Here is a 25,989-nt window from a genome sequence, read left to right as displayed (position 1 = left end):
TACAGAAAGATAATGTTATGGTAATTTTGGAAGCATGATGAAAATAGTAAAAGACTATATATGTATATAGTATTAGATTCCCGTGGAAAGATTACAAATAGATATAGCATAGATATAGATTACAGAGCACGGTGCCGTTGCTATATACAGATAGAGTGCAACCACATATCTTAGATAGTGTGTGGGAACTGTCAGCTGTGCTCGGAGAGGTTGCAGCTCCCCAGTTCACTGGGTGGAGGGGGCCGATTTTGACGAGGGAGTAGCCAGTCCTGAGCTTAGGAGTGGATGCAGTTTGGCCGGGCTGAGGTAGAGTAGAGTATATTGACTTATCTGGAGGGCCAACCAGATGAAGTCCCGCCTACGGGCCGCACAACCCTGTCATGAGGGGTCAAATTATGACGTACAGAGTCCCAGGGATAAAGCATAATTATGTATATGTATACAGTTTTACAGTATATGATGAGTATGGTATGATATTATCAGTATGAAAAGTAGAAAGTACAGACGATACAATATATTTTAAATTGAGAAAGAAAGATATGCTTTACAGATTATTTGTTGTATTACAGTTCAGTTATTATTTTAAAAGTATCTTTAACTTAGTTGCCACACACTAGTAATAACATATTTCCACTTACTGAGCGTCGTCTCACTCTATTATTTTAACATTTTTCAGGTGAGCCAGTTAAGTGAGCAGATCAGGCTCGCGGATAGAAAGTAGTTTGATTACCCTGGTTATAGGGTGAGTATTTGTCAGAGTTGTGTATATTTTTGAGTAAATGATGCTGGAGGGGTATTTTTGTATGACTATAGTTTGTATATACTGGATTCTGGTATTGTATAGTGTCTATGTGAATGGTTGTATGATATGTGTTCCCTTTGCTTAGGTATGGATATGGATATATATAATAAAAAAAAAATGGTAAGAATTTTGAGGAAGTTACACGTTCATTATGCATAATTGTTCATCTTTGTTTGTTAAAATCTCTACATGCATGGTAAATTATAAGATAAAAAGGAAAAAGAAACCTATTCTAATTCTCATAACTATTGGGCTAGGGTAGATTGGTCTTGTAGCCATTGAATGGAGTCGTCATGGTAAGTTATTATCATCTTCAACTTGAAAATGTTGTGACATAAAGCTTAAGGGAAGTCCTCGATGTCTAAACTCCTTGCCTTCTATTCTTGTGCAACATCAAAATATTAAGTGATGGGCAAAGATGAGTGATGAGCAAAGATCAAGAGTTCATCCCATTGTGAATGAACTTAATTAGTTTCACTCTCCTGCCTCGCTAGTTTATGAGCATCTTTATATCATTGATCATAGATTTGGAAGTATTCATTTTGAAAAGATTCTAGGATAGACCTTAAAGACATATCTTTGACAAAAATATCTAGTCAAACAAAGGAATGTATGAAGTTTGATTATCCACATATTGATTAACACAAAGATGGTGGACATCGCCTTGATCCTAACAACCTTGTTGAGGAGCGATTCTACGTTTGCTTCATCAGATAGAAGTGAAATCCCAACAAAGAGTGATGAGGATAATCCTCGAAAAAAGGGGATGATTTCTCCATCTTCGAGAAGAGAATCAAAGAATGCTTCTATGGAGCTCTCGACCTGCATTTAGGCTAATCACATACCTGCAGGGGAAGAAAAGTCAGAGCTTGAAGGAATGAGAATGAAAAAGACTTGAAGGAGGATAGAACTATGAAAAGAGAGTAATAAAAATGGGATTTAAATAGAGCATGGTGAAGAAACAACCCTAGAAATAACCTTTAATTCACAAAGGATCCACCATGTGATCACAATGGACAATAGGCAATTATAAAGGCAATCAGAGGACCATGCAACAAAGATTGTACAATCATTAGGTGATAGAGGTTACCAAGTCATTCGGGAGATCACCTAATTAGTGGGTGATGCAAACAACTTATCCCAAGCCTGAAGGATTTACAAGTGGCAATCTAAACTGTTGGAATTGGTGTATTCCCAAGAGGGGGGGGGGGTGAATTGGAATTTTAAACTTTTCTCCTAGGTTAAACAAGATGTCAGCTGAGTATTACAACCTAAGGTCTTTCTATCCAGTTCCAAATACGCCGATAAATATAATATATGAAAATTTAAATCAAGTGCATCATTCACATAATAACATACACGTGCGGTAAATACAAAGTGCGACAATATACACAAACACACGATATGTTATCGAGATTCGGCCAACTGTGCCTACGTCGCCGCCTCTAGCTCGCAAGCCAGAGGATTCCACTAAAGGCTCACTTAAGGGTGGAGTGACACCGTTTGCAACCAGGTCAAATTAAGACAGGGATGACCTCAACCTTAACCAGGTCAATTAGCGGGATTGACTTCAACCTACACGCCTTAACAAGATGACGCACCTAGCTTCCTAACCGGGTCTAAACCAATCTGGGACTATTCCAGGGCTAGTCTCCCTCTTCAGGTCCGTGCCTGGAAATACAAAAAGTGTGCGATACAATCAAATGGTACAATGAATATGCTTTCAAGTAAAGCAGATGTGTACCCAAATTCGCGCAACAACATACACCACAATATGATTCAATACGTAAGCTCAGTGTGGTCTAGATAATTTAACTCTCAAGGTTATTTTCTATCAGTGTAATGCATATATGAGAGTATCAAACAAGCAATCTTTGTATCACAAGATATTCAATCTAAATGCTCAAGCAAAGATATTAGCCACACTCCATATATTTCAATCAACATGTTTTCTCAATACATATATGTATATGAAGTTCAAGTAGTATATGAATTTTGTTTGCAAAATGAGATTAATCTTTTGTATTCAATTAAAGATATAAATCAATGAATATAGCAACAAAGATTTTTCTCACACAAACAAATATTTTTTAAAGGTTTATCAAGATAAAGCACACTAGATATTTGAAAGTATTTTGAAAATATTTTGCAACCAAAAACAAATACAATCTTCTCAAGATATTACAATGAAGGTGCAAGCTTAAAAGATCTATCAAAGTCTTCTTAGGATAGACTTATCAACAAAATCCCCTAAGAATCCTTAGGTTTGGCTCTCAAGAAAATCATGTCAATGAAGTAGAACAAAGAGAGCAAACCTTTCCAAACAAACACTCAATCGACTTACAGAGGGTTTAGACAATATTAGCAGGTAAGTATGAGTGAATGGGGATAAAAAATGAGTAGTATAGGCTTTTGGGTTATCAGAGAATTCTTGCCTAATCAAAGTAGCTAATCATTGTCTAATTTTCATAAATGATCTCATATATATAGACATGGGAGGAAATATGACCATTGGGGACCTATTGGGTATTATTAAGAAAGTTTAATGACATTTAAAACATTTTAACCCTGTTTAAAAAATATTTAACCGCGGTAAAAATCAGGGCAACCCGAGAGGTTTAGTCGACCAGAAATGTTCGGTAGACTAAGTCTAATATGGTTTGGTCGACCAGGGAAATTTTGAACTAAGGGCTCGGTCGATTAGAAAAGGGCGATTTTCTCAATTTTCTGAGGTTCGGTCGACTGGACAATTTTGAACTGGTTGGTTTGGTCGACTAGACCATTGGGATTTCTTCCGAGGACCCTCGGTCAATCAGGTAGTTGGAGTACAAAAAGGGGTTGGTCGACCAGTTGGTCAAAATGTTGACCTAGGGAGGTTTCGGCCGACCAGGGCTTTTTGAACTACCTGGTTCGGTTGACCAGATGGTCAAAATGTTGACCAGAGAGGGTTTCGGTCAATCGAGGCTTTTTGAACTATTCTGGTTCGGTCGACCAGGACCTTGGTCAACTGTTGACCCAGGCCTGGTTCGGTCGACCGAAAGTGTACCAAGTGTGCATTTCGGTCCCGTTTTAACACACACAAATCCTAATGAAGTGCCTAACATACATATGTACAAGTGTGAGTGTCTTAGAGTCACTTGGGGTCCAATTTGAAGACACCAAAAAAGTCCGGTGTCGGTCGACCAAAGGGAAAACCCTAAGGTCTTCCTAAGGTCATTTTTCATTCACAGTTTGTTTGAGCTTACGTATTATCATACATGTGATGTGTGTGAGCTTATTACAAACCAGAGCACTAGTTACTATTACAGACCTTTCCTACTTAAATATTACAGACCCGAATATAAATTACAATAAATAAATTATATCTAGGGTCTTCAGGGTCTTCGTTTTCTTCCGGGTCTCTGAGTGCCATCATAAGATACTACCAAGATAAACCTGCACATCAACTCGACAATAATTAAATACCTGAGTATTTGTCATAATCAAAATAGGGTATGACCCATAGGGTCAACATAAACGATAATCTCCCAACCATCAAGCAGCAGAGCATGCGAGATCAGTTGTCATGCCTCGAACCCGCCAAGTGGGGCCTGGGGTGTGATGTGATCCAATCACCTGTATCTGATACCATAACCTCAATCATGCAGCGAAAAAAATAAATAATCATCCTTAATAATATACTAGAGTTCTATATAAACATCCCAAAAAGAATTTCCCAACATCTAGTATCCATATATACATCTTAGAAAACTAAAAACATAAACTCAAAAATACATCCAAGATCTGTACCTTCTCACAAAAATGCTATACCAACAAACCCAGCCTTAAGCTTGCTAAGCTCGACCACATGGAGGTCTTGAAAAAGATGAATTGCATAACGGGTGAGACACATCTCAGTAAGACTGAATAGATTAATGCTAGTGTGTGGCTATCACGAGTTTAGTGTATATAAAATATCATCAGTTGTTAATTAACCACAGTTATAAAATCATTCTTAGACCATACCCCCCTCACACACACAATTATTTATAAGTGAAAGTTCTCAAGGATAGGGGAGATTACACGCCCATATATGTTGCTCTCATATGCTCTAATATGTTATGCAACCTGTCTAGTATGACTACAACTGATACCTATCAGGGCACTCGCTTTCTCACCAAGCCCTTGGGCAGAGAATTTACTTCGCCCCAAATACATATAATACTACTATATTTAAAACATTTAATACTTTATTACTTTACTTTATATGCTGTTATCTCTGTAAAACCAAACTCTTCATAATCTCTGTTTTCACATGATCTGTTCTCCTATCACATACTCTGCATTCACATTTCACATCCTCTGTCTTTATATATTATGTATTCACATACAATGTTATGTATTTACATGCACTGCTCTATTATACCCTAGTTAAATCTACAAATATAAATTTAGAACTCATTGCCAGATGGATAAAAACCGACATACTTCCCCCCATGACGGGTTGTGTGGCACGTAGGCTGGACTTAACCCTAGTCGGCCCACCAGAGTTAAATCAATTCCCAACTCTTCAGTCTGCTAGTTTGATTGGCTTTCCCATGCTGGTCTAGACTCCAGGGAGAACTCTACCCTTCACAGCTCAATTGACTATTCAATACCACCACTCTATCTAAGACGTGTGGTTGCCCTAAGCTCTCCATAACTCTTGCAATGATATCGTGCATGTAATGACCCAAAAATTAAAACTAATTAACTAATTAGAAAATATAATAAATGAAATGGATTAGAAGATAATAAGGAAAAAGGAAATATTTTAGAGGAAGGAACAACAAGCCTCGTCGACGAATGTTCTGTCTTCGTCGACGAGTGTCCTTCTAAAGATCGTGGACGAACTCCCGTTCCTCATCAACGAAGGAATCTCGAGAGAGTAATTTCAAACTCTAAATTTCATCAACGAATTTATCTTCTCGTCGACGAAGTCTCTTTAGAAGTTCGTCGACGAACCCACATGTCTCGTCGATGAAGCCTTGCCTATAAATAGAGTTTCATTCATTTTCAGTGAGAAACTTCGGGATTTCTCTTTCCCTCTCTTTAAAAAACAGATCTCCAACCTTCTCTCTTCAATTTCGGGCTGGATTTGACCTGGTTTGATGATTCGAAACCACCACGAGGTTCGTAGGATCATTCTCTGCAAGGTTGTAGGCGCTGATCGTTGGTTTGAGAGGTTTGGAAAACATATCCCAAAAACAGGGTAAGTGAGTTATTTTGAGAATTTTCTTAACGGATATTGTTATTTGGAGCCTAGGAAGTATTAAATAAGCATTTTTTTTTTAAAGATTTGAATCAGTTGGGGTTTATTTAAGTAAACTAGGACTTTTGATTTAGGGTCCAAGTGAACGCCACGGGTATCGGTTCGGGGATCCTGCCGGCGTAGTTTAGAAGTCAGGTAAGAGGGAATTGTATATTAAATCAGGTTTTCATGAATTGAAATGAATTATGTTTTATTTAAGTATATATATGTTTCCATGTGGGTATAAAATGCCAACCATGTAAATTATGTTTTCTGAGCCTAGGATCGCTTATTTAGCTATGTATATATGAAAATGAACTGATGAAAGAAAAATGAATTTTCTGGGAAATTATATGAGAAATGGAAATTATATTTTTAGTAATTAAATGCTAAATGTGAGTTGGCTTATTTTTTCAAGGAATATGTATGAATTTTATGGTTAAATTGTGTGGCATGAGTAAATGTAAGTTCTGTGCAAATATACGTTATATGTATGAGATGCAGGTTAAATAAGTAATGCATTGAGAATAAAATATGATATGAACCATGCTGCTTGTGTACGTTAAATGCAATCATGTAAATATATAATAGCTGAAAGCCGTGTTAGCGGATTTTAGCGCATTTTTATGTGGACTAACTGATGACAACTAAAAGAAGTCGTGTTAGTAGATTCTAGCTCATTTCTATGTGGACTAACTAATGACGACTAAAGAGTGGCTGTAGTACGAATGAATGAAATGACAATAAAATGACAATGGAACGAAATGTGAAATGTGAACGATGTAAATGGGAAAGAGTAACTTAAAGTGAAATGCAATGCAATGTATAAGCTATGAACATGAACATATGTAAATGGTTGAATAATAATATAAAGAATAATGTATTATGATATTAGAAGTATCTATGCTCATAAAACATGTTATGATTGGGCGAGGTGTACTCTTTGCCTGAGGGCTTGTTGAGAAAGGCGAGTACGCTAGTAACTTCAGATGTGGCAGTAGCTACATGACGTACTAAAGAAGAGGGAACCTACTTGTATGAGCGGGTAGATTTCCCTATCCTTGGGGCCATCATTGGTAAACCTTTGTTTGAACTATGTGAGTACGAGATCAAACTAATAATTGAGGGCTTACTGAGTAAGGTGAGTGCCCTAGTATGTGTCAGTAGTGACCTTCGGGTTGCCTAAGTATCAGAGCAGAGGGGTACTACTTGTATGAGCGGGTAATCACTCCTATCTTTGGGTAATCTCGTGGGTTAAGTTTTTTGTATGTGATTGACTAGGTTCAGATAATGGTTTCAGTGTTTATGTTAACGTTATGTAAATGTTATTAAAATGATATTTATAAATCTCATGTTAGCCACACGCTGTTTTTAATATACTATTTCTTCCCTTACTGAGATGTATCTCACCCGAATATGAATATTTTTTTTTCAGGACATCCTCGAGATCGGGCTTAGAGAGCTCGAGGGTTTATAACATTTTTTAGGATTATAAAGTGAAAGGGTATATTTTTGATGATACTATTGGGTTCTATAAAGTTTAAGTTTATGCTTTTATGTTCAAAGTCTGCTAAGAAAGGAATGATTGTGAATACTGGTTTTGTGGCTTGAGTTTTTGGAAGTATGCAGATTTGTGAATACAGGTGGATAAATGGATAATATGAATTGTAGACAGAAATAGTAACTCTGGTATTATATTTACGGAGATTATGTTTATGTTTTCCGCTGCGTATGTATTAATTTATGAATTATCAGGATTTAATCAGGTATAACATACTGGACTGGGTTACAGGGTTTGGGGTGTTACATTTTGCTATCAGAGCAAATGGTTTTGGGATTATATTTTGAGAACTTAGGAAATGATTTATACCAGATTATAGGAATTAGTTAGGACAAGAATACTAGATGGAAATGTTAGATTAGGTTTAGGGAAGTATAGGATTTTGTCTTATAACTTGGAGGCAGAAATCCCTTGGCAGACTTCTGTGATTTTCTGATTAAGTCGAAGGTCTTAGAAAACCATGGAAAATCCATCGACGGTGATGTTTCTTAGCCGTGAGATTGGTCCTTATATGGATATTTTGGATTTCTATTGGATTTAATTTAATGATTATGTTGTTTGGGGTTATAATATGGAATTCTTATATTTTCTTTGTCCTATTTTCATGATGGATTCTGGAGATGAGAATGTAGAGGCTGAAGGAAGAGAGGATTCAGTGACTTCTAGTGAAGAAGAAATAGATACCTCTACAATGCTGCGAGGTATCGCCCGCCAGGTTAAAGTAGAGATGAAGAAGGATCCAAAAGAATATAACTATCCACCTGCAAGACAGAGTTGCAACATTAAGGAATTTATGAGGATGAACCCTCCAGCCTTTACAGATGACCTAATCCAATGGCTGGAGAAAATTGGATACAAGAGATAGAAGAGATTATGGTCGTACTCGACTACAAAGACGAACAAAAGGTTCGTTATGCTGCTTTTAAGATGACTGGAGAGGCGAAGTGTTAGTTGCTTTCTACGAAGCTGCTAGAGGATCAGAGGGTAGTAAAGATAGCTCTTACCTGGGAAAGATTCAAGGATCTGTTCTTTGATAGGTATTTTCATTCATCTATGAGAGAGGAAAAGATTGAGGAGTTTACTAATTCGACCCAGGGGGATATGACTGTTGCGGAGTATGCGGCTAAATTTGTTGAATTATCATGATTCGCTCCATTTTTGATTCCAAATAAGGTAAGGAAAACCAAAAAATTTGAGAAAAACCTAAGGCGTATAATCTACGAGTTGGTGGTCGAATTTTAGGTCCAGAGTTTTTTAGAACTATTTGATAAGGCCTCGGTGTTGGAGAAAAGTATCCAGAGCAACACTGAGTCTTTAGAGTAGAAGAAAAGACCTACACCATCTAGTTTTCAGTATGAGACTAGTTAGGGATCAACAAAGAAAGGAAAAGAAGCAGTGGGCTATGTATGCCTGAAGTGTAATAAGAGGCATAGGGGCAAATGCTGGTTTGGCACTCCAAATTGTTACAGGTTCGGTAAGCTAGGGCATGTCAGGAAAGATTGCTAGGAGCCGTTGTCTATGGTATCTATGCAGAATTAGGCTCGGGGAAAACAACAAGTACTGTTAGGAAGGGGTGCTCCACCCCGACTGTACACACTTCAAGTTAAGGAGGATGTCATTAGAGAAGCAAGTATGAGATTATATTTAAGATAATGATGATTTAATTTAATGAAGAATGATTGAATGATTTATATGATGATATTTATGCTGAGTTCTTATAGTTATAGTTAGCGAATGAATTCAAGTAAAGTGAAAGGATAATTAGTTAGTAAAATTTAAAGGACGAAATTCTTAAGGAGGGGAGAATGTAATGACCCGGAAATTAAAAATAATTAAATAATTAGGAAATATAATAAATGAAATGGATTAACGGATAATAAGGAAAAAGGAAAGATTTTAGAGGAAGGAACAACAAGCCTCGTCGATGAATGTTTTGTCTTTGTCGACGAGTGTCCTTCTAAAGATCGTGGACAAACTCCCATTCCTGGTCGACGAAGGAATCCCAAGAGAGTAATTTCAAACTCTAAATTTCATTGACGAATGTATCTTCTCATCGACGAAGTCTCTTTAGAAGTTCGTCGACGAACCCACGTGTCTCGTCGACGAAGCCCTGCCTATAAATAGAGTTTCTTTCATTTTTAGCGAGAAACTTCGTGATTTCTCTTTCTCTCTCTCTAAAAAACGGATCTCCAACCTTCTCTCTTCAATTTTGGACTGGATTTGACCTGGTTTGACGATCCGGAACCACCACAAGGTTCGTAAGATCATTCTCTGTAAGGCTAGAGGAGCTGATTGTTGGTTGGAGAGGTTTGGAAAACATATGCCAAAAATAGGGTAAGTGAGTTATTTTGAGAATTTTCTTAACGAATATTGTTATTTGGAGCCTATGAAGTATTAAATAAATATTTTTTTTAAAGATTTGAGCCAGTTGGGGTTTATTTAATTAAATTAGGATTTTTGATTTAGAGTCCAAGTGAACGCCACGGGTATCGGTTCGGGGATCCTGCCGGCGTAGTTCATAAGTCAGGTATGGGGAAATTTTATATTAAATCAAGTTTTCATTAATTAAAATGGATTATGTTTTATTTAAGTATTGTAGACACCCTATTTTTGCCCTAACTAAATAGAACAAGGGGTTCCCTTTTATTATTTTATTATTGTTATTATTATTATTATTATTAGTATTTTTTATTATCGTTATTATTACTTTCTTATAGTTATTTTTATTATTTATTATTTATTATTATTAATTTATTATAATTATTCTGGATTATTATCACTATTATTTTTATTTTTATTACCTTATTATTATTATTATTAGCATTAGTATCTTATTTTGGCTATTATTATTTTTATTATTTTTAGTAATGTTATCATTATTATTATTATTATTTATTACTTTTAATATTAGTATTATTATTTTATTTTTTTTAATATTATTATTATTATTATTTTACTGATAATATCTTTATTTTTATTTTTACTATAATTATTTATTATTATTTACTATTAGCAGTATTATTATTATTATTATTATTACCTTATTGATCCTTATACTATTATAATAATAATAATTATTATTATTATTTCTATTTTTATTATTACCATAAGAGTAAAAGCAGAAAAAGAAAAGAAAAAGAAAAATAAAATCAAAAAGGAAGGATTTTTAGGGTTCTCAATTTTTTTTTTTTTTTTTTTTATAGGGTGATACACACAGCACAAAAAAAGGGGGCGCGCACGGAGCCAGCCGAAGAGAAAAATAAGAAAAAAACCTAGTTTCTCGTTTTTTTTTTTTCACGCAGAGAGCCGCCCCCGAGCCTTCCTCTCCGCCTCTCTCTCCCTCAGACTCTTCCTTTCCTTCTCTGCTCATCTCCCAAACTCCCTCTACTCCAGTTCACTCCCCTGCCTCCGTCCAAGCCAGCCCACGGTTGCCCAACTGCGCGGAGCAATAGCATACCCAAAACTCTCCTGCAACCCAGCGTCTCAGCCCTCCTCTGCTCTCGTCGTCACGCTACTCATCTCTGCCGCTGCACCCATCACGACTGCCTGCAGCAGTACCAGCTCCCCTGTGCACGCCATCGCCGCCTTTCCTCTACTCCTGCCAGCAGCCACCACCGAGCCAAGCCATCATCCCGGTGAGACCCCAGTTGCTGCAATCTCACCCTCTGCTTCGGCTAGCCACTGTCAAGCTCACCCAATAATCCCAGCGTCCCAACTCTGGCCTCCTCTCACCATCGCCGAACATCCCACGGACCAGCCTATCTTCGACGACACTCTCTCACAGTGGCGGTCCCTTGCTCTGACGCACACGGAAACCACCACTGTCGCCGTCGCTCCCTTTCCCTTGTCGTCAACAGTTTCAGCAAACACCATCAACAACACAGAAGTCGTGACCTCCAGTTTCAGGCCACTCCAGCTACTCCGGCGACACCCTATCCTCTCCCCCTTCCTCTTTTCTCTTCTCTTATCTCCTTTCACCCCTCCTTTCTTCCCTAATTTCCCCTCTTGTTCTCTGTTCAGGTCGTCCTGCAACACCGACCAGTCCGACGTCTCCTCATGCCCAGCTCCGACCATCTTCCGCAGTGGAATTCCAGCAATCCGGCCACAGCTTCGTCCGGCCACCACCTTACTACAGTCGCCCTCACTAGTTCCGGCAATCACCCAACTCCGGTAGTACCCACGGTGACCCCCATCCATGTATCACGCACGCACACTTTGAACACACACGCACGCTGTCCCTGTTCCCTGCACACACAGCACCCACACATGTATGTCTTTTGTTTTATACATATTTAAAGATTTTTATTTATTTATTTATTATTTTATTCAGGCTCATATTGTATGTTAATTTTTTTCTAATTGTATCATCATTGTCTTTATATTTTTGTCATCATTTTGTTATTAATGTGACTAAAATTATAGGATTGTTATTATATTTTTTGTATAGATTAACTATTATTGTTGAAAGGAGTATATTGTTGATTTATTTTAATATTAACTTCCCCTCTTTAGGTTTTGTTATATTTGTTTGTTAATATTCCTAATGTAGGTAATCATATTTATGTTAACATCGAATGTTCATGTTTAATAATAGTTATATCATATCATTAGTATTTTAGAATTTTAATCACATTGTATATTATGTTAGGACTTTAGTAGGTTAGTATTTTAGTTGTATTATATATAGCATCTTAGAATTATAATTGTATATGTATTTAGTATTCTAGAATTTTAGCTATATTATATATTTAGCATCTTAGTATTTTTGGTAATATCGTGAATTTAGCATATTAGAACTTCAATTACATTATATTTGGTAAGTTAATATGGTATTGTTTATTATGGTATTTTTTCATACTATATATGGTATTAGAGTATTTTATTATTATTATTGATATTCTTAGCATTTTAATATATATAGGGGGCTACTTATTATGGTATCTTTTGTATATTAGCATGAATAACTGATTGGCGGTATCTCTTAGTATTTTGATATATAGGGGACTATTTATTATGGTATTTTTAGTGTATTAGCATATATATAACTTATTGGGATATTTTGAGTGTTTTAATATATAGGGTATTACTTTTTGTAGCATCTTAATATATATGGTATTTTATTACCTATTTTAACATTTGGAATATTTTAGTAGTTGCTGACTATCCTATTATCATATATTAAAACCTCCCATATTAGTACTTTCCTACTAAAAAATTCTATACGATTTTCAAAATATGGGAGTGCATTTTATTAAATATTTTTGATTTTTATCCCTATGATTTTAATACTAGGGTATTAGCCTTCGGGCTTCACGTACCTTAAGCTCTGAGGGAATATATATGTATATATTATATTTATTTATTTATTTATTTTTCATGTGTATTTATAAATTCATAAAAGGAGTAATTTAAAGACTTTTTAAAATTAACTTAGGGATAATTCTAAATTAATTAGGTACCGTTCGTAAGAACGGGCGCGTAGGGGGTGCTCGTACCTTCCTCTCGCATAACCGAACTCCAGACCCTAGTTCTGGTAACGTAGGCCCTTTCTACCCCTAACGGGGTAGTAATCATGTGTTCTAACCACACTAAAGGTTAGTGGCGATTCCGACATTCCGTGTTTTTCCTTGAAAATTTTAAAAACATTTTTATTTCGCCACCTGGGGCACACGCGCTCCCGGGATGTTGCGACAAGTATATATATGTTTCCATGTGGGTATAAAATGCCAACCATGTAAATTATGTTTTCTGAGTCTAGGACCACTTATTTAGCTATGTATATGTAAAAATGAACTGATGAAAGAGAAAGGAATTTTCTGGGAAATTATGTAAGAAATGGAAATTATATTTTAAGTAGTTAAATGCTAAATGTGGGTTGGCCTATTTTTTCAAGGAATATGTATGAATTTTATGGTTAAATTGTGTGACATGAGTAAATGTAAGTTCTGTGCAAATATACGTTATATGTACGAGATGCAGGTTAAGTAAGTAATGCATTGAGAATAAAATAAGATATGAATCATGTTGCTTGTGTATGTTAAATGCAACCATGTAAATGTATGATAGACGAAAGTCATGTTAGTAGATTCTAGTGCCATTTCTATGTGGACTAACTGATGACAACTAAAAGGAGTTGTGTTAGCAGATTCTAACTCATTTCTATGTGGACTAACTAATGACGGCTAAAGAGCAGTTGTAGTACGAATGAATGAAATGAAAATGAAATGAAATGACAATGGAACGAAATGTGAAATGTGAACGATGTAAATAGGAAAGAGTCACTTGAAGTGAAATGCAATTCAATGTATAAGCTATGAACATGAACAAATGTGAATGGTTGAATAATGACAGAAAGAACAATGTATTGTGATATTAGAAGTATCTATGTTAGTAGAACATATTACGATTGGGCTGAGGGCTTGTTGAGAAAGGCGAGTGCCCTAATAACTTCAGATGTGGCAGTAGCTGCATAACGTACGAGAGCAGAGGGAACCTACTTGTATGAGCAGGTAGATTTTCCTATCCTTGGGGCCATTACTGGTAAACCATTGTTTGAATTGTGTGAGTACGAGATCAAACTAATACTTGAGGGCTTACTGAGTAAGGTGAGTGCCCTGGTATGCGTTAGTTGTAACGATCCAGAAAATATCCATATTCAAATATTAAAGAGAGAGGAAAATAGATACAGAAACAGAAGGTTCGTCGACGATATTGCATTTTGGAGAATAAAAGAAATTCAAGAAATTACAAAGGACTCGTCGACGAATACAGGGATTCGTTGACGAGTGGTTAAGAAATTTCGTCGACGAACACAGGGCTTCGTCGATAAGAAATTACCGAGAGGGGTTTTGACATAGCCTGAATTTCGTCTACGAATACAGGGTCTCGTCGACGAACACAGGGTCTCGTCGACGAAATCCCTTGTTCTATAAATAGTTGAAATCCGAGATTTTTTATCATTTTCCTTCGAGCTCTCTCTCTCCTCTCTCTCTCTCTCTCTCTCTCTCTCTCTCTCTCTCTCTCTCTCTTTACGACTCTCTCTCCCCTCTCTCTTCATTTTCAGCCCCACCGGTCCCCGAATCGACGATCTGAAGCTACCACGACACTCCTGGCTCTCCTGGCGGAGTTCTCCACAAATCTACCGGAGCAGATCATCGAGAAAACGAAGTTGGATTTCATCCCAAATTCTGGGTAAGGTCTTTTATTGAGTTTTTGACTTTCTGACAGTTATATAAAATGATGTAGATTAGGAAATACTGATGTTTTGTTTTGGGGGATTGCGTTTTCAGGATGTCGGGTTAGGAATCTTGCGGGTATACAACCAGATTTTTATAGGGGCTTTTCAAAGTTGAGGTAAGGGAAATATGCTATGCTAGAAATTTTTATAAAGTATTCAGAGATTTTATAGACATAGATTCATACCAGATTATTATTTAGTTTATACAGAATATGAATTTAATGCTTGTGTGGCTTGAGTAGATTTTCATGAGATAAAGAATTTATATAGTTTTGTGATGTATCATACTATACTGAGTACATAGTTAATAATTGTATATGCAGTTTATAAAGTTTTTTCAGTATGTGGACTTACATAGAATATACAGATATAGATTTATGTTTATAGAGAAATATACATATATATACATGTATATAGTGTTATTCAGAACAGTATTTATATCACAGCTTATACAGAACAGTAAATATAGAGTTTAACATGCCATGTTTTTCCTATTACCATAATATACAGAACACAGATAGAGTATATATACAGTATACACAGATAGATATATAGAGGTAGCATCAAGATGCTACAGACATAGTGTTTACAATACAGAAAGACAGAGTTATGGTAATTGTGGAAACACGATGAAAACAGTAAATATATATATATATATATATATATATGTATATATGTATATAGTATCAAATCCCTGAGGAATGTTACACAAACAGATACAGATTACAGAGCACGGTACCGTTGCTAGATACAGATAGAGTGCAACCACATATTTCAGATAGTATATGGGTACCGTCATGCCGTGATCGGAGAGTATGCAGCTCCCCAGTACACTGGGTTGAGGGGGCCGGTATTGACGAGGTAGTAGCTAGTCCCGAGCTTAGGAGAGGATGCAGTTTAGCCAGGATGAGGTAGTGTAGAGTATAATAACCTATCTGGAAGGCCGACCAGATAGAGTCCGGCCTACGAGCCGCACAACCCTATCATGAGGGGTCAAATCATGACGTACAGAGTTCTAGAGATACAAAATAGTTATATGTATGAAAACAGTTTTATAGCATATGATGAAAATAGTATGATAATACCAGTATGAAAAGTAGAAAACAGATGATACAATATGTTTTAAATAAAGAAAGAAAGATATGCTTGAAAGATATGATTTATAGATGATTTATTGCATTACAATTCAGTTTTATTTTAAAAGTATCCTTAACTTAGTTGCCACACACTAGTAATAGCATATTTCCACTTACTGAGCATCGACTCACCCCATTATCTTAACATTTTTTAGGTGAGTCAGATAGACGAGTGGATCAGGCTCGCGGATAGAGAGAGTGATTGGTCACCCTGGTTATAGAGTGAGTTTTTGGCAGAGATGTGTATGTTTTTGGGATAGATAATATTGAAATGGCATTTTTGTGTATGGTCTGTATATTCTAGAATCTGGTATTGTACAGTTTATGTATAAATGGTTTCATGATATATGTTTCTGTTGCGTAGGAATGTTTGCTGTATATAAAAAAAAAAAAATTATAAGAAATTTGAGGTCGTTACATTAGTAGTGACCTTTGGGTTGCCTAAGTATCAGAGCAGAGGGGTGCTACTTGTATGGGCTGGTAATTACCCCTATCCTTGGGTAATCTTGTGGATTAAATCTTTTGCATGTGTTTGACTAGGTTTAGAGAATGGTTTCAATGTTTATGTTAACGTTATGTAAATGTTATTAAAATGATATTTATAAATATCATGTTAGGCACACGCTGTTTTTAATATACTGTTTCTTCCCTTACTAAGATGTGTCTCACCGGAATATGAATATTTCTTTTTCAGGACATCCTCGAGGTCGGGCTTAGAGAGCTCGAGGGTCTATAACATTTTTGAGAATTATAAAGAGAAATGGTATATTTTTGATAATAATGTTAGGTTGCATAAAGTTTAAGTTTAGGTTTTGATGTTCTAAGTCTGCTAATAAAGGAATGATTGTGGTTTGAGTTTTTGGAAGTATGTAAATTTGTGAATACAAGTGGATGAATGGATAATATGAATTGTAGATAGAAATAGTAAACTCTGATATTATATTTACGGTGATTATGTTTAAGTTTTTCGCTGCGTATGTATTGATTTATGAATTATCAGGATTTAATCAGGTATAACGCACCGGGCCGGACTACAGGGTTCAGGGTGTTACAGTGCATACTATGGTCCACTGGAGTTCTCAAACCATACATTGCAATTTAACATTAATAGTCCGCTCTGATTAAACAATTCTAAATACAATATAATTCCAATGCATTTCAGTATTTCAACATATTATACATATTTCATAACTCGATACAATATTTTCATTTTTCCTCATTCCTCCTGATTTGAATAATACACATATTTATATAACTACTTAAATAATAAATCAATCCACGTTCATTATCTGTTTTAATGAAAATATAAGTTAATATATCTCCACAATTTATCTAATACTCAAAATAAGCGTTAGTAAGAAAAAAACGGAGATAATTAACCCTACTCACCTTAACTAGTTTTAGAAAATGTAAAACAATTCCAGCCAATCATTTCCACCAATCAAATAATCTAGAAAATCCATTACTTAAATCCTATAGCCTTTTTCTTTACTTTAATTGGTTCATTTTTGAAAATAATAGCTATTAACAGAACCCTAGGTTCAAAACCCTTAGTTTAAACGGTTGCTTTCAAAACTTGCATGATAATCATATACATACACTATAATTTCCATTTTAACAGGTAGAATTACAAAACAATTGAATTAATCTATTCCCCTTACCTAGTTTCCTGAAGCTACATCTACAGGGATCCCAAAACTATGCCTGCGGTGCTCACACATATCCTGAATTCATAAATCCTAGTTTAATTAACTCAACCCCAAGTAAAATACTATTTTAACATTTCTAGGGGCACAAACTCCAAATAAATGATTAAACTCCTCCAAACATCAAATTTACTTAATTCCCTAAATCTTACCTTAGCCTTGGAGTGGTGCTTGGAAAGTTCAGTTCAAAAATCTATTCTGCTAGACTTATAGAGAAACGTTCCTAGATCATTGTGGTGGCTTCTGATCGTCAGTTTGGCTAAATACTGGGGAGAAATTGAAGAGAGAGAGTGGGTTTACCTTATCTCAAGGGTAGTGCCTATGACGCCCTAATCATGAATTCACTCTAGTTAAAATGTCAATGGCAGAGAATGGAGTTAAAGGGTATTTTCCGTTCATGATCGGTCCATGTTTGGTCGAGGAAATCGAGGAGCGAGAGAGAGAGAGAGAGAGAGAGAGAGAGAGAGAGAGAGCGCTGGAGAAGGCGCAACATTCCCCGGGGGGGGGGTCTCCGGACTTCCTAAACCAATTCTTTTTGAATGCTCACTGAAGAAGCATTCATAATGCTTTACAAGTATATATATATATATATATATATATATCTAATATATATTATATTATTATTATATACATATGTGTGTGTATATATATATATATATATATATCTAATATATATTATATTATTATTATATACATATGTGTGTGTATATATATATATATATATATATATATTTATATACCATATTAGTTATTTAGTTAATTCAATTTAATAATAAATAAATAAATAATTAATTAATAATAATTTTTTAGAATTACTCCAATGCATATTATATTTTGGGGCGTTACATTCTCCCCTTCTTAAAAGAATTTTGTCCTCGAAATTCGCTAATCAATCCTTTTACCTAACCATCCTCATACCACAAATTCAATATACTCCACAGATATCCTCACAACATTAAGCATCCAACTTAACCACAAACCATCAAATCACAACACCTAAATTACCCAAATTCTCTTTCAAGGACTTTTCTCCATAAATCAACCAACCTAACCCTCGAGTTCTATATTCAAGTTCCAGTCTCTTTGCTCGGAAATATCACCGTCGATGGATTTACCGTGGTTTTCTAAAACTCGCAACTGATTCAAAAATCACAGAAGACCATCAAGGGATTTCTTCTTCCTGGCTTACGAAACAAAAACTCAAAAGTCCTAACAATATCTTGATCTACCCGTTCCTATCCTCGTCCTAACTCGAACTTATACTCTCGTATTAATCCATCATAGAGTCTACAGAATCTAACAACCTAAAGCTTTGATACCACTATGTCATGGCCCGAACCCACCAAGTGGGGCTTGGAGAGTGATGTGATCCAATTACCTTTTTTGGATACCATAACCTTAATCTCGTAGTGGAAAAATAAATAAACATCCTCAATAATATACCAGAGTTCTATATAAACATCCCAAAAATAATTTCCCAACATCCAGTATCCATATATACATCTCAGAAAACTAAAAACATAAACTCAAAAATACATCCAAGATCTGTACCCTCTCACAAAAATGCTATGCCAACAAACCCAACCCCGAGCTCGCTAAACTCAACCATGTAGAGGGCCTGAAAAAAATGAATTGTGTAACGGGTGAGACACATCTCAGTAAAACGGAATAGATTAATACTAGTGTGTGGATATCATAAGTTTAGTGTATACAAAATATCATCAGTTGTTAATTAACTACAGTTATAAAATCATTCTCCGACCATACCTACTCACACATACAATTATTTATAAGCGAAAGTTCCTAAGGATAGGGGAGATTACATGCCCATACATGTAGCTCCCCTATGCTCTAATACGTTATACAACCTGGTATGGCTACAATTGATGCCTATTAGGGCACTCGCCTTTCTCAGTAAGCCCTCGGGCGGAGAGTTTACTTCGCCCCAAATACATATAATACTACTATATTTAATACATTTAATACTTTGTTCCTTTACTATGTATGTTGTTATCTCTGTAAAACCCAACTCTTCATAATCTCTGTTTTCACATGCCCTGTTCTCCTATCACATACTCTATTATCACATTTCACATCCTCTGTCTTCATATATTCTATATTCACATACACTGTTTTGTATTTACATGCACCACTCTATTATACTATGGTTAAATCTACAAATATAAATTTAGGACTCATTGCCAGATGGATAAAAACTGACATGCTTCCCCCCACAACGGGTTGTGCGGCCCATAGGCTGGACTGAACCCTGTTCAGCCCATCAAAGTTAAATCAATTCCCAACTCTTTAGTTTGCTAGTCCGATTGGCTTTCCCATGCTAGTCTAGATTCCAGGGGGAACTCTACCCTTCACAGCTCAATCGACTATTCAATACCAGCACTCTCTCTAAGATGTGTGGTTGCACTAAACTCTCCATAACTCTCGCAGTGGTACCGTGCGTATTATGGTCCACTGGAGTTCTCAAACCATACATTACAATTTAACACAAATATTCTGCTCTGATTAAACAATTCTAAATACAATATAATCCTAACGCATTTCAATATTTCAACATATTATACATATTTCATAACTTGACACAGTATTTTCATTTTTCTCATGCCACACGATTTGAATAATACACATATTTATATAACTACTGAAATAATAAATCAATCCATGTTTATTATCTGCTTTAATGAAAATATAGGTTAAATTATCTCCATAATTTATCTAATACTCAAAATAAGCGTTAGTAAGAAAAAAAAACAAAATAATTAACCCTACTCACCTTGACCAATTTTAGAAAATGTATAATAATTCCAACCAATCATTTTCACCCGTCAAATTATCCAGAAAATCCATTACTTAAATCTTGTAGTCTTTTTCTTTACTTTAATCTGTTCATTTTCGAAAATGATAGTTATTAACACAACCCTTGGCTCAAAACCCTCAGCTTAAATGGTTGGCTTTCAAAACTTGCATGTTAATCATATACATACACATATAATTTCCATTTTTACTGATAGAATTTACAAAATAACTGACTTAATTTATTTCCCTTACCTGGTTTCTTGAAGGTACACCTGCAGGGATCCCAAAATTGTGCCTACGATGCTCACACGAACCTTGAATTCATAAATCCTAATTTAATCAACTCAACTCCAAGTAAAATACTATTTTAACATTTCTCAAGCCCAAAATTCCAAATAAATGATTAAACTCCCAAAAACATCAAATTTGCTTAATTCCCTAAATCTTACCTTAGCCTTTGAGTGGTGCCTGGAAAGCCTAGTTCAAAAATCTACTCTGCTAGACTTGTAAAGAAACGCTTCTAGATTATTGTGGTGGTTTCTGATCGTTAGTTTGACTAAATATCTTTGGGGGCGGGGGGGGAGGGGGGGGGGGGGAGAGAGAGAGAGAGAGAGAGAGAGTGAGTGAGTTTACCTTATTCCAGGAGTGGTGCCTACGACGCCCTAATCACGAATTCGTTCCCGTTAAAATTTCGGTGGCGGAAAATGTAGCCCAAGGGTATTTTCCGTTCTTCGAATCCTTTATTCAACTTTTTAATTTTCTCAAACCTAGTATCTTTGGCTGACTCATATTTGTCACTAGAAAAGTGGATAAGATTTTAAGAAAAAAAAAAAATTCGATGATAGCCAACCATAAATATATAAACCACAAATAGATGAGTTAAAAAAATTAAACATAGGAAAATGTCAGGTTCTTGAATTCACCTTTTATTTTGTTAATGGGTATTAGTATTTTTTAATTAATTAGGTGAACAAACTTTTATTTTAATCGCCAATCATAAATACGGTGACTTGAACCATAGTCCATTTAACACTCATTAAAAAACAAAAAAAAAAAAAAAAATATATATATATATATATATATATATATATATAACTTAAAAACTAATGAAAAACAAAAATAAAATAAAAACTTCATATTGATTATAATTATCCTATGACAGACAAATAATAGAAGGGACCTTACATAAAAGGTACAATAATTAAAACGTTTCTCCAATAATTGGCTCCCCAATTGGGCCTCGTGATTTAATTTTTAATTTTCAATTTTTAGCTATGTAGAATTTTACCATTAATCAACGACAAGATGTGAACCTCCCCCACAGCTTCTTATTCTTATGTACTAAACCTGTAATCCACCACTGAAAATTAGGAACATGGTCCATCTGTGTTCACTATAGGACAGGCATGGTGAGCTGTTGGGATTGGGGTGGCACCGACTTTGGACTACCCTGTTTAAGTTGTTTCCCGGGTTCGATATCTTTTGGACAATTGATTAATTTATCGAAATATAAATGTGAAAAACACTCATCTTTGATTCTCTATAATTTGATAAAATCGACACAAATTCTCTCCAAGATTTCAAAAAATTAGGAACAAATTTTACAGACCTTGCCTGACTTTGGTCAATATCACACATACCTCCTCTTAAATTTATAAAATAAATAAATAAATTTTTTAAGGAGTATAAATGGCCAAAATAAAATGTATAGTGATATGGTGTCCTTGATTTTGTCCAACATAAACAAATAAATTTGTGTAAGCTGGACATGTGCCATGTATGGGTTCACCCACCATGTGTTTCCTCCCTCACATTCTCTCCCATTTTCCTTTTTTACTTTAAAAAATATTTTTTATCACATTTTTTTTGTTTTGTTTTGTAAGATATTATATAGATTTCAGGGCCCCTTCCGACTTAAAAAAATATTTAAAAAATAAAAATTTAAAACTTCTTTTTACATATAGTTATCAAGAAAAAAAAAAAATATATATATATATATATATATAAAACAAATAAATTAATAAAAATTAAAAATTTCACATTTGATTATCTTACTCTTAAATTATATTGTAGACACCCCAATTTTAACCAGATCACCCTAAGAAAACCCGGTATAATAAAAGTTGACCTCGAACCCCTGAAAATTGGAGTCATACTTGAGTCCTAGTATTTTTATTTTTTGAGTCCCGGATATTTTAGAAAAAATAGAGTCCCGTCTTGTTTAGTTTTCGAGTTTTCTTATGATCTTGTGTTACGATTACTTAAAAAATTAAGTCCATTTGATTGTTTAAACCGGAGTGAGTATCCTTCAATGTCAAAATTAATTATGGATTAAGTCCCATAATTTCAAAATGAGTCATGTTTAATCTTAATATGGGCCATTTTAACTTCTAGTTGGTTTCCTTAAATTGCAAAATCTGAGTTCTTGATCTCCTTTCATTTGAAAATCGGGTTTTTAAAATTTTAGTTCGAGTCCTAGAAGTTTTTAAAATCAAGCCTATCCTTGTCTTTAATTTCTGAAATAAGTTGTTTCATCTAAAGTTTGAATCCTTTAAAAATTGAGCGTTTGGTCATGTTTGTTACCGTTCATTTTCTTAGTCAAAATTAGTCAACCGTGAGTTTGTCCTTGGTCAGAATTGAAAAGCAGCCACGATGTCACATTTTATTAAACCAAAGAAGGGCACATGTTTTGTAACGACCCAAAAATTCATACCATTTATATATAGACTGCAAAATTATATTACTCCAATGCCTCTTATAAAATTTACTATGATGTCTCAGTCCCAAAATGGACACTGAGAATTCTTGTTCATAAAAACAAAACACCTATGCAGCGAAAAACATAAATTACATCACCATAATTACAATACCATAGTCTTAATAATTTCCAAACATGCATGCACATCTCTCCAAAAACATCCACTACACCCCCTAGGAACTACTCAAAAACACATCTCCCACAATCACTTACCCCACAGACAGGGCAACACAAAAGTCTCCTCTATCACCAAGCTTGATCTGCTTGTCTAACTAGATCACCTGAAATGTTTATAAATATTGGAATGAGACAACTTTTAGTAAGACGAAATATATTATTACCAGTGTGTGATAAATGAATCTACGTGAGCAATATATTTATTAATCAGGCTGAAACTGAGATAACATATAAAAATAAAATACATCATAACTTACACTTACGTCACTTAAAGTATATGTATTTATTAACTTTCTACTTAATCATACTTTTAGCTACTATATATATATATATATACTTTCTGTTTCTGAAAATATATATACATATATATAACTGTGAAAACTTCTCTAGATGGATAACTATATGTCATGATTTAACCCCTCATGACAAGGTTGTGCGGTTTGTGGGCTGAACTTAATACTGGCTGGCCTATCCGGATAAGTTAACTGAAAACTTCTGTCGTTAGATTGGCCACCTCAACTTGGACTACCAGGAAGTCTTTGTCTCTCCTAACGCACAATCGACTACTCATAAAATCCACACCCTATATGAGATGTGTGGTTGCACTCTGAACTGTAATAGCTACGGTACCGTACTCTGTAATCTGATCTGGTCCATCAGGGTTTGATACTATATAATATTGTTATATATATATATATATTACTATTTTACCATGATTCTGTAATAAATTGTGTTAACCATAATGCTATAATAAGCTAATTTGTAATAACTGTAATATCTATATGTTATGGTTCTGAAACATGAATATCATGGTACTATGAAACGGAATATCATAATTCTGTAAATAAAATTGTATAATATGTGTTTCATGATTTTGTAAAAACTATATATAATCGTAGTTCTGTAAAAACTAACTAGAATTCTATACTATACCAATATTCTCATGCCACACAATAATCAAAACTAATTATAATAAGTAAAATTGCATAATTTCTTACTCTGAATTATTCAAAATCTTACTTTGGAAACCCATAATCATATACTATATTTTACTGGTAAAAATCTCTAATTTAACTGGCATAACATATTTCCCTTACATGTTTCCTAATAAGCCTGTTGAAACCCTAAATTCACGCCCCACACTGTTCGAAGTTCAAAACCTTGAAATTCACATTTCCCAAATTTAATTAACTCAACCCCAGTATATTTATCATTTAGTATTTTCTAGGCTTTATATACTCCAAATTAACAATAAAACTCTAAATCACCTCATATACCCTGGTTTTGGAGTGGTGCCCCAGAACCCCAAATTGAAAATCTGCTTCGATGAAGTTGCAGAGAACCTTCCCACAAACCTCGTGGTGGATCCTGATCGTCAAAATGGGGCTTAACGGAGCGAAAATCGAAGGAAGGAGGGGGTAGGGCCGTAGGGTTTGACAGAGAGTATGAGAGAGAGTGATTTTATTGAATGATAAAAAAATGAAGTTCACGGGATCTTCTTATCATTCACACTGTAGGGAAAACCGTCGATGGTTTTCTATGACTCTCAGAAAACCGTTGCCGATTTTCTATTTAACCAGTCGAAAATTATTGTTTACCCGTTACTGACCCACGGTAAATCCCTATAACCGTCGACGGTTTTCTATGACTCTCAAAAAACCGTAGCCGATTTTCTCATCCCCTAGCCAAAAATCCACTTTTCCCAATTCCTTTTATTATTATATTTTCCGGGTCTCTACATTTTTCCCTCCTTTAAAAGTTTTGTCCTCGAAATTTGCTGACTGTACATGTACCAAACTCTAAAGGAAACATTCGCTATGCTTTTATTAATTACTCTCACTTATGGTGTAGGAATACCGTGGTTACACATGCAGTTATGTAAGATTACAATAACAAACCAAATTCTCTCTGTTTACCTTATGAGTCATATCCCGTTTTGATTATGAAAAAAACTTTGGCATTTAATATTTTCCAAGTTTGTGTACAGGTTCATATTGACGAAATCAGTTGATGACACATGAAGACTTGAAGAAAACAAAGACCTAGAATATTTATTCATTGTAATTTATATTATACTTAATTTAGGTCTGTAATAGTAAAGTAGGAATGATTTGTAATAATTGATGTGCATCATGCAGATAAGAACTTATAAGCTCAAGACCATAGATGGACCTTAGGGGTCGACCGATGCCAGATTTTTAGGGTTAGTTCAAAGACCTTTGAAAGTCCCTAAGTCCTTGCACTTACACATAAAATAGTCCCCAAGATCACATATAATATTAGGGGATCAATTGGCTTAAAATAGAACTCAAAAGGCTAAATGAACAGAATTTGGGTGACCGAACCTTCATGTTCAAAAACATGTCGGGCGACCGAACTGTTGAAAGGTCAAAGTGTTGACCAGACTTCAAGAGACAGAACTGAAAAGGGCACCACCGTCCTCGTCAATCGAACGTCCATTCCCACCTTTTTCACTAACTCGGCAGCCCAAACCCTCACGTTCAAAACTGCTTCAGGCTACCGAATGTT

At 35.1% G+C, this 25,989-nt stretch overlaps 1 protein-coding gene across 1 annotated transcript; it reads left to right on the top strand.

The window, feature by feature from the left end:
• The first annotated feature begins 8,466 nt into the window (after positions 1-8,466).
• On the top strand, positions 8,467-16,366 carry LOC131151451 (uncharacterized). Its single transcript, XM_058102697.1, has 6 exons — positions 8,467-8,578; positions 9,102-9,106; positions 10,850-11,802; positions 14,696-14,823; positions 14,922-14,985; positions 16,161-16,366. Exons 1-6 carry the CDS (start codon positions 8,467-8,469, stop codon positions 16,162-16,164), a joined length of 1,266 nt encoding a protein of 421 aa, XP_057958680.1. The 3' UTR covers positions 16,165-16,366.
• Positions 16,367-25,989: the final 9,623 nt, after the last annotated feature.

This window comes from Malania oleifera, chromosome 3 (assembly GCF_029873635.1).
Source record: "Malania oleifera isolate guangnan ecotype guangnan chromosome 3, ASM2987363v1, whole genome shotgun sequence".
Classification (NCBI taxonomy): Eukaryota; Viridiplantae; Streptophyta; class Magnoliopsida; order Santalales; family Ximeniaceae; genus Malania; species Malania oleifera.
Note: the sequence above shows the minus strand (reverse complement) of the source record. Positions and strands in the feature narration are given on the sequence as shown.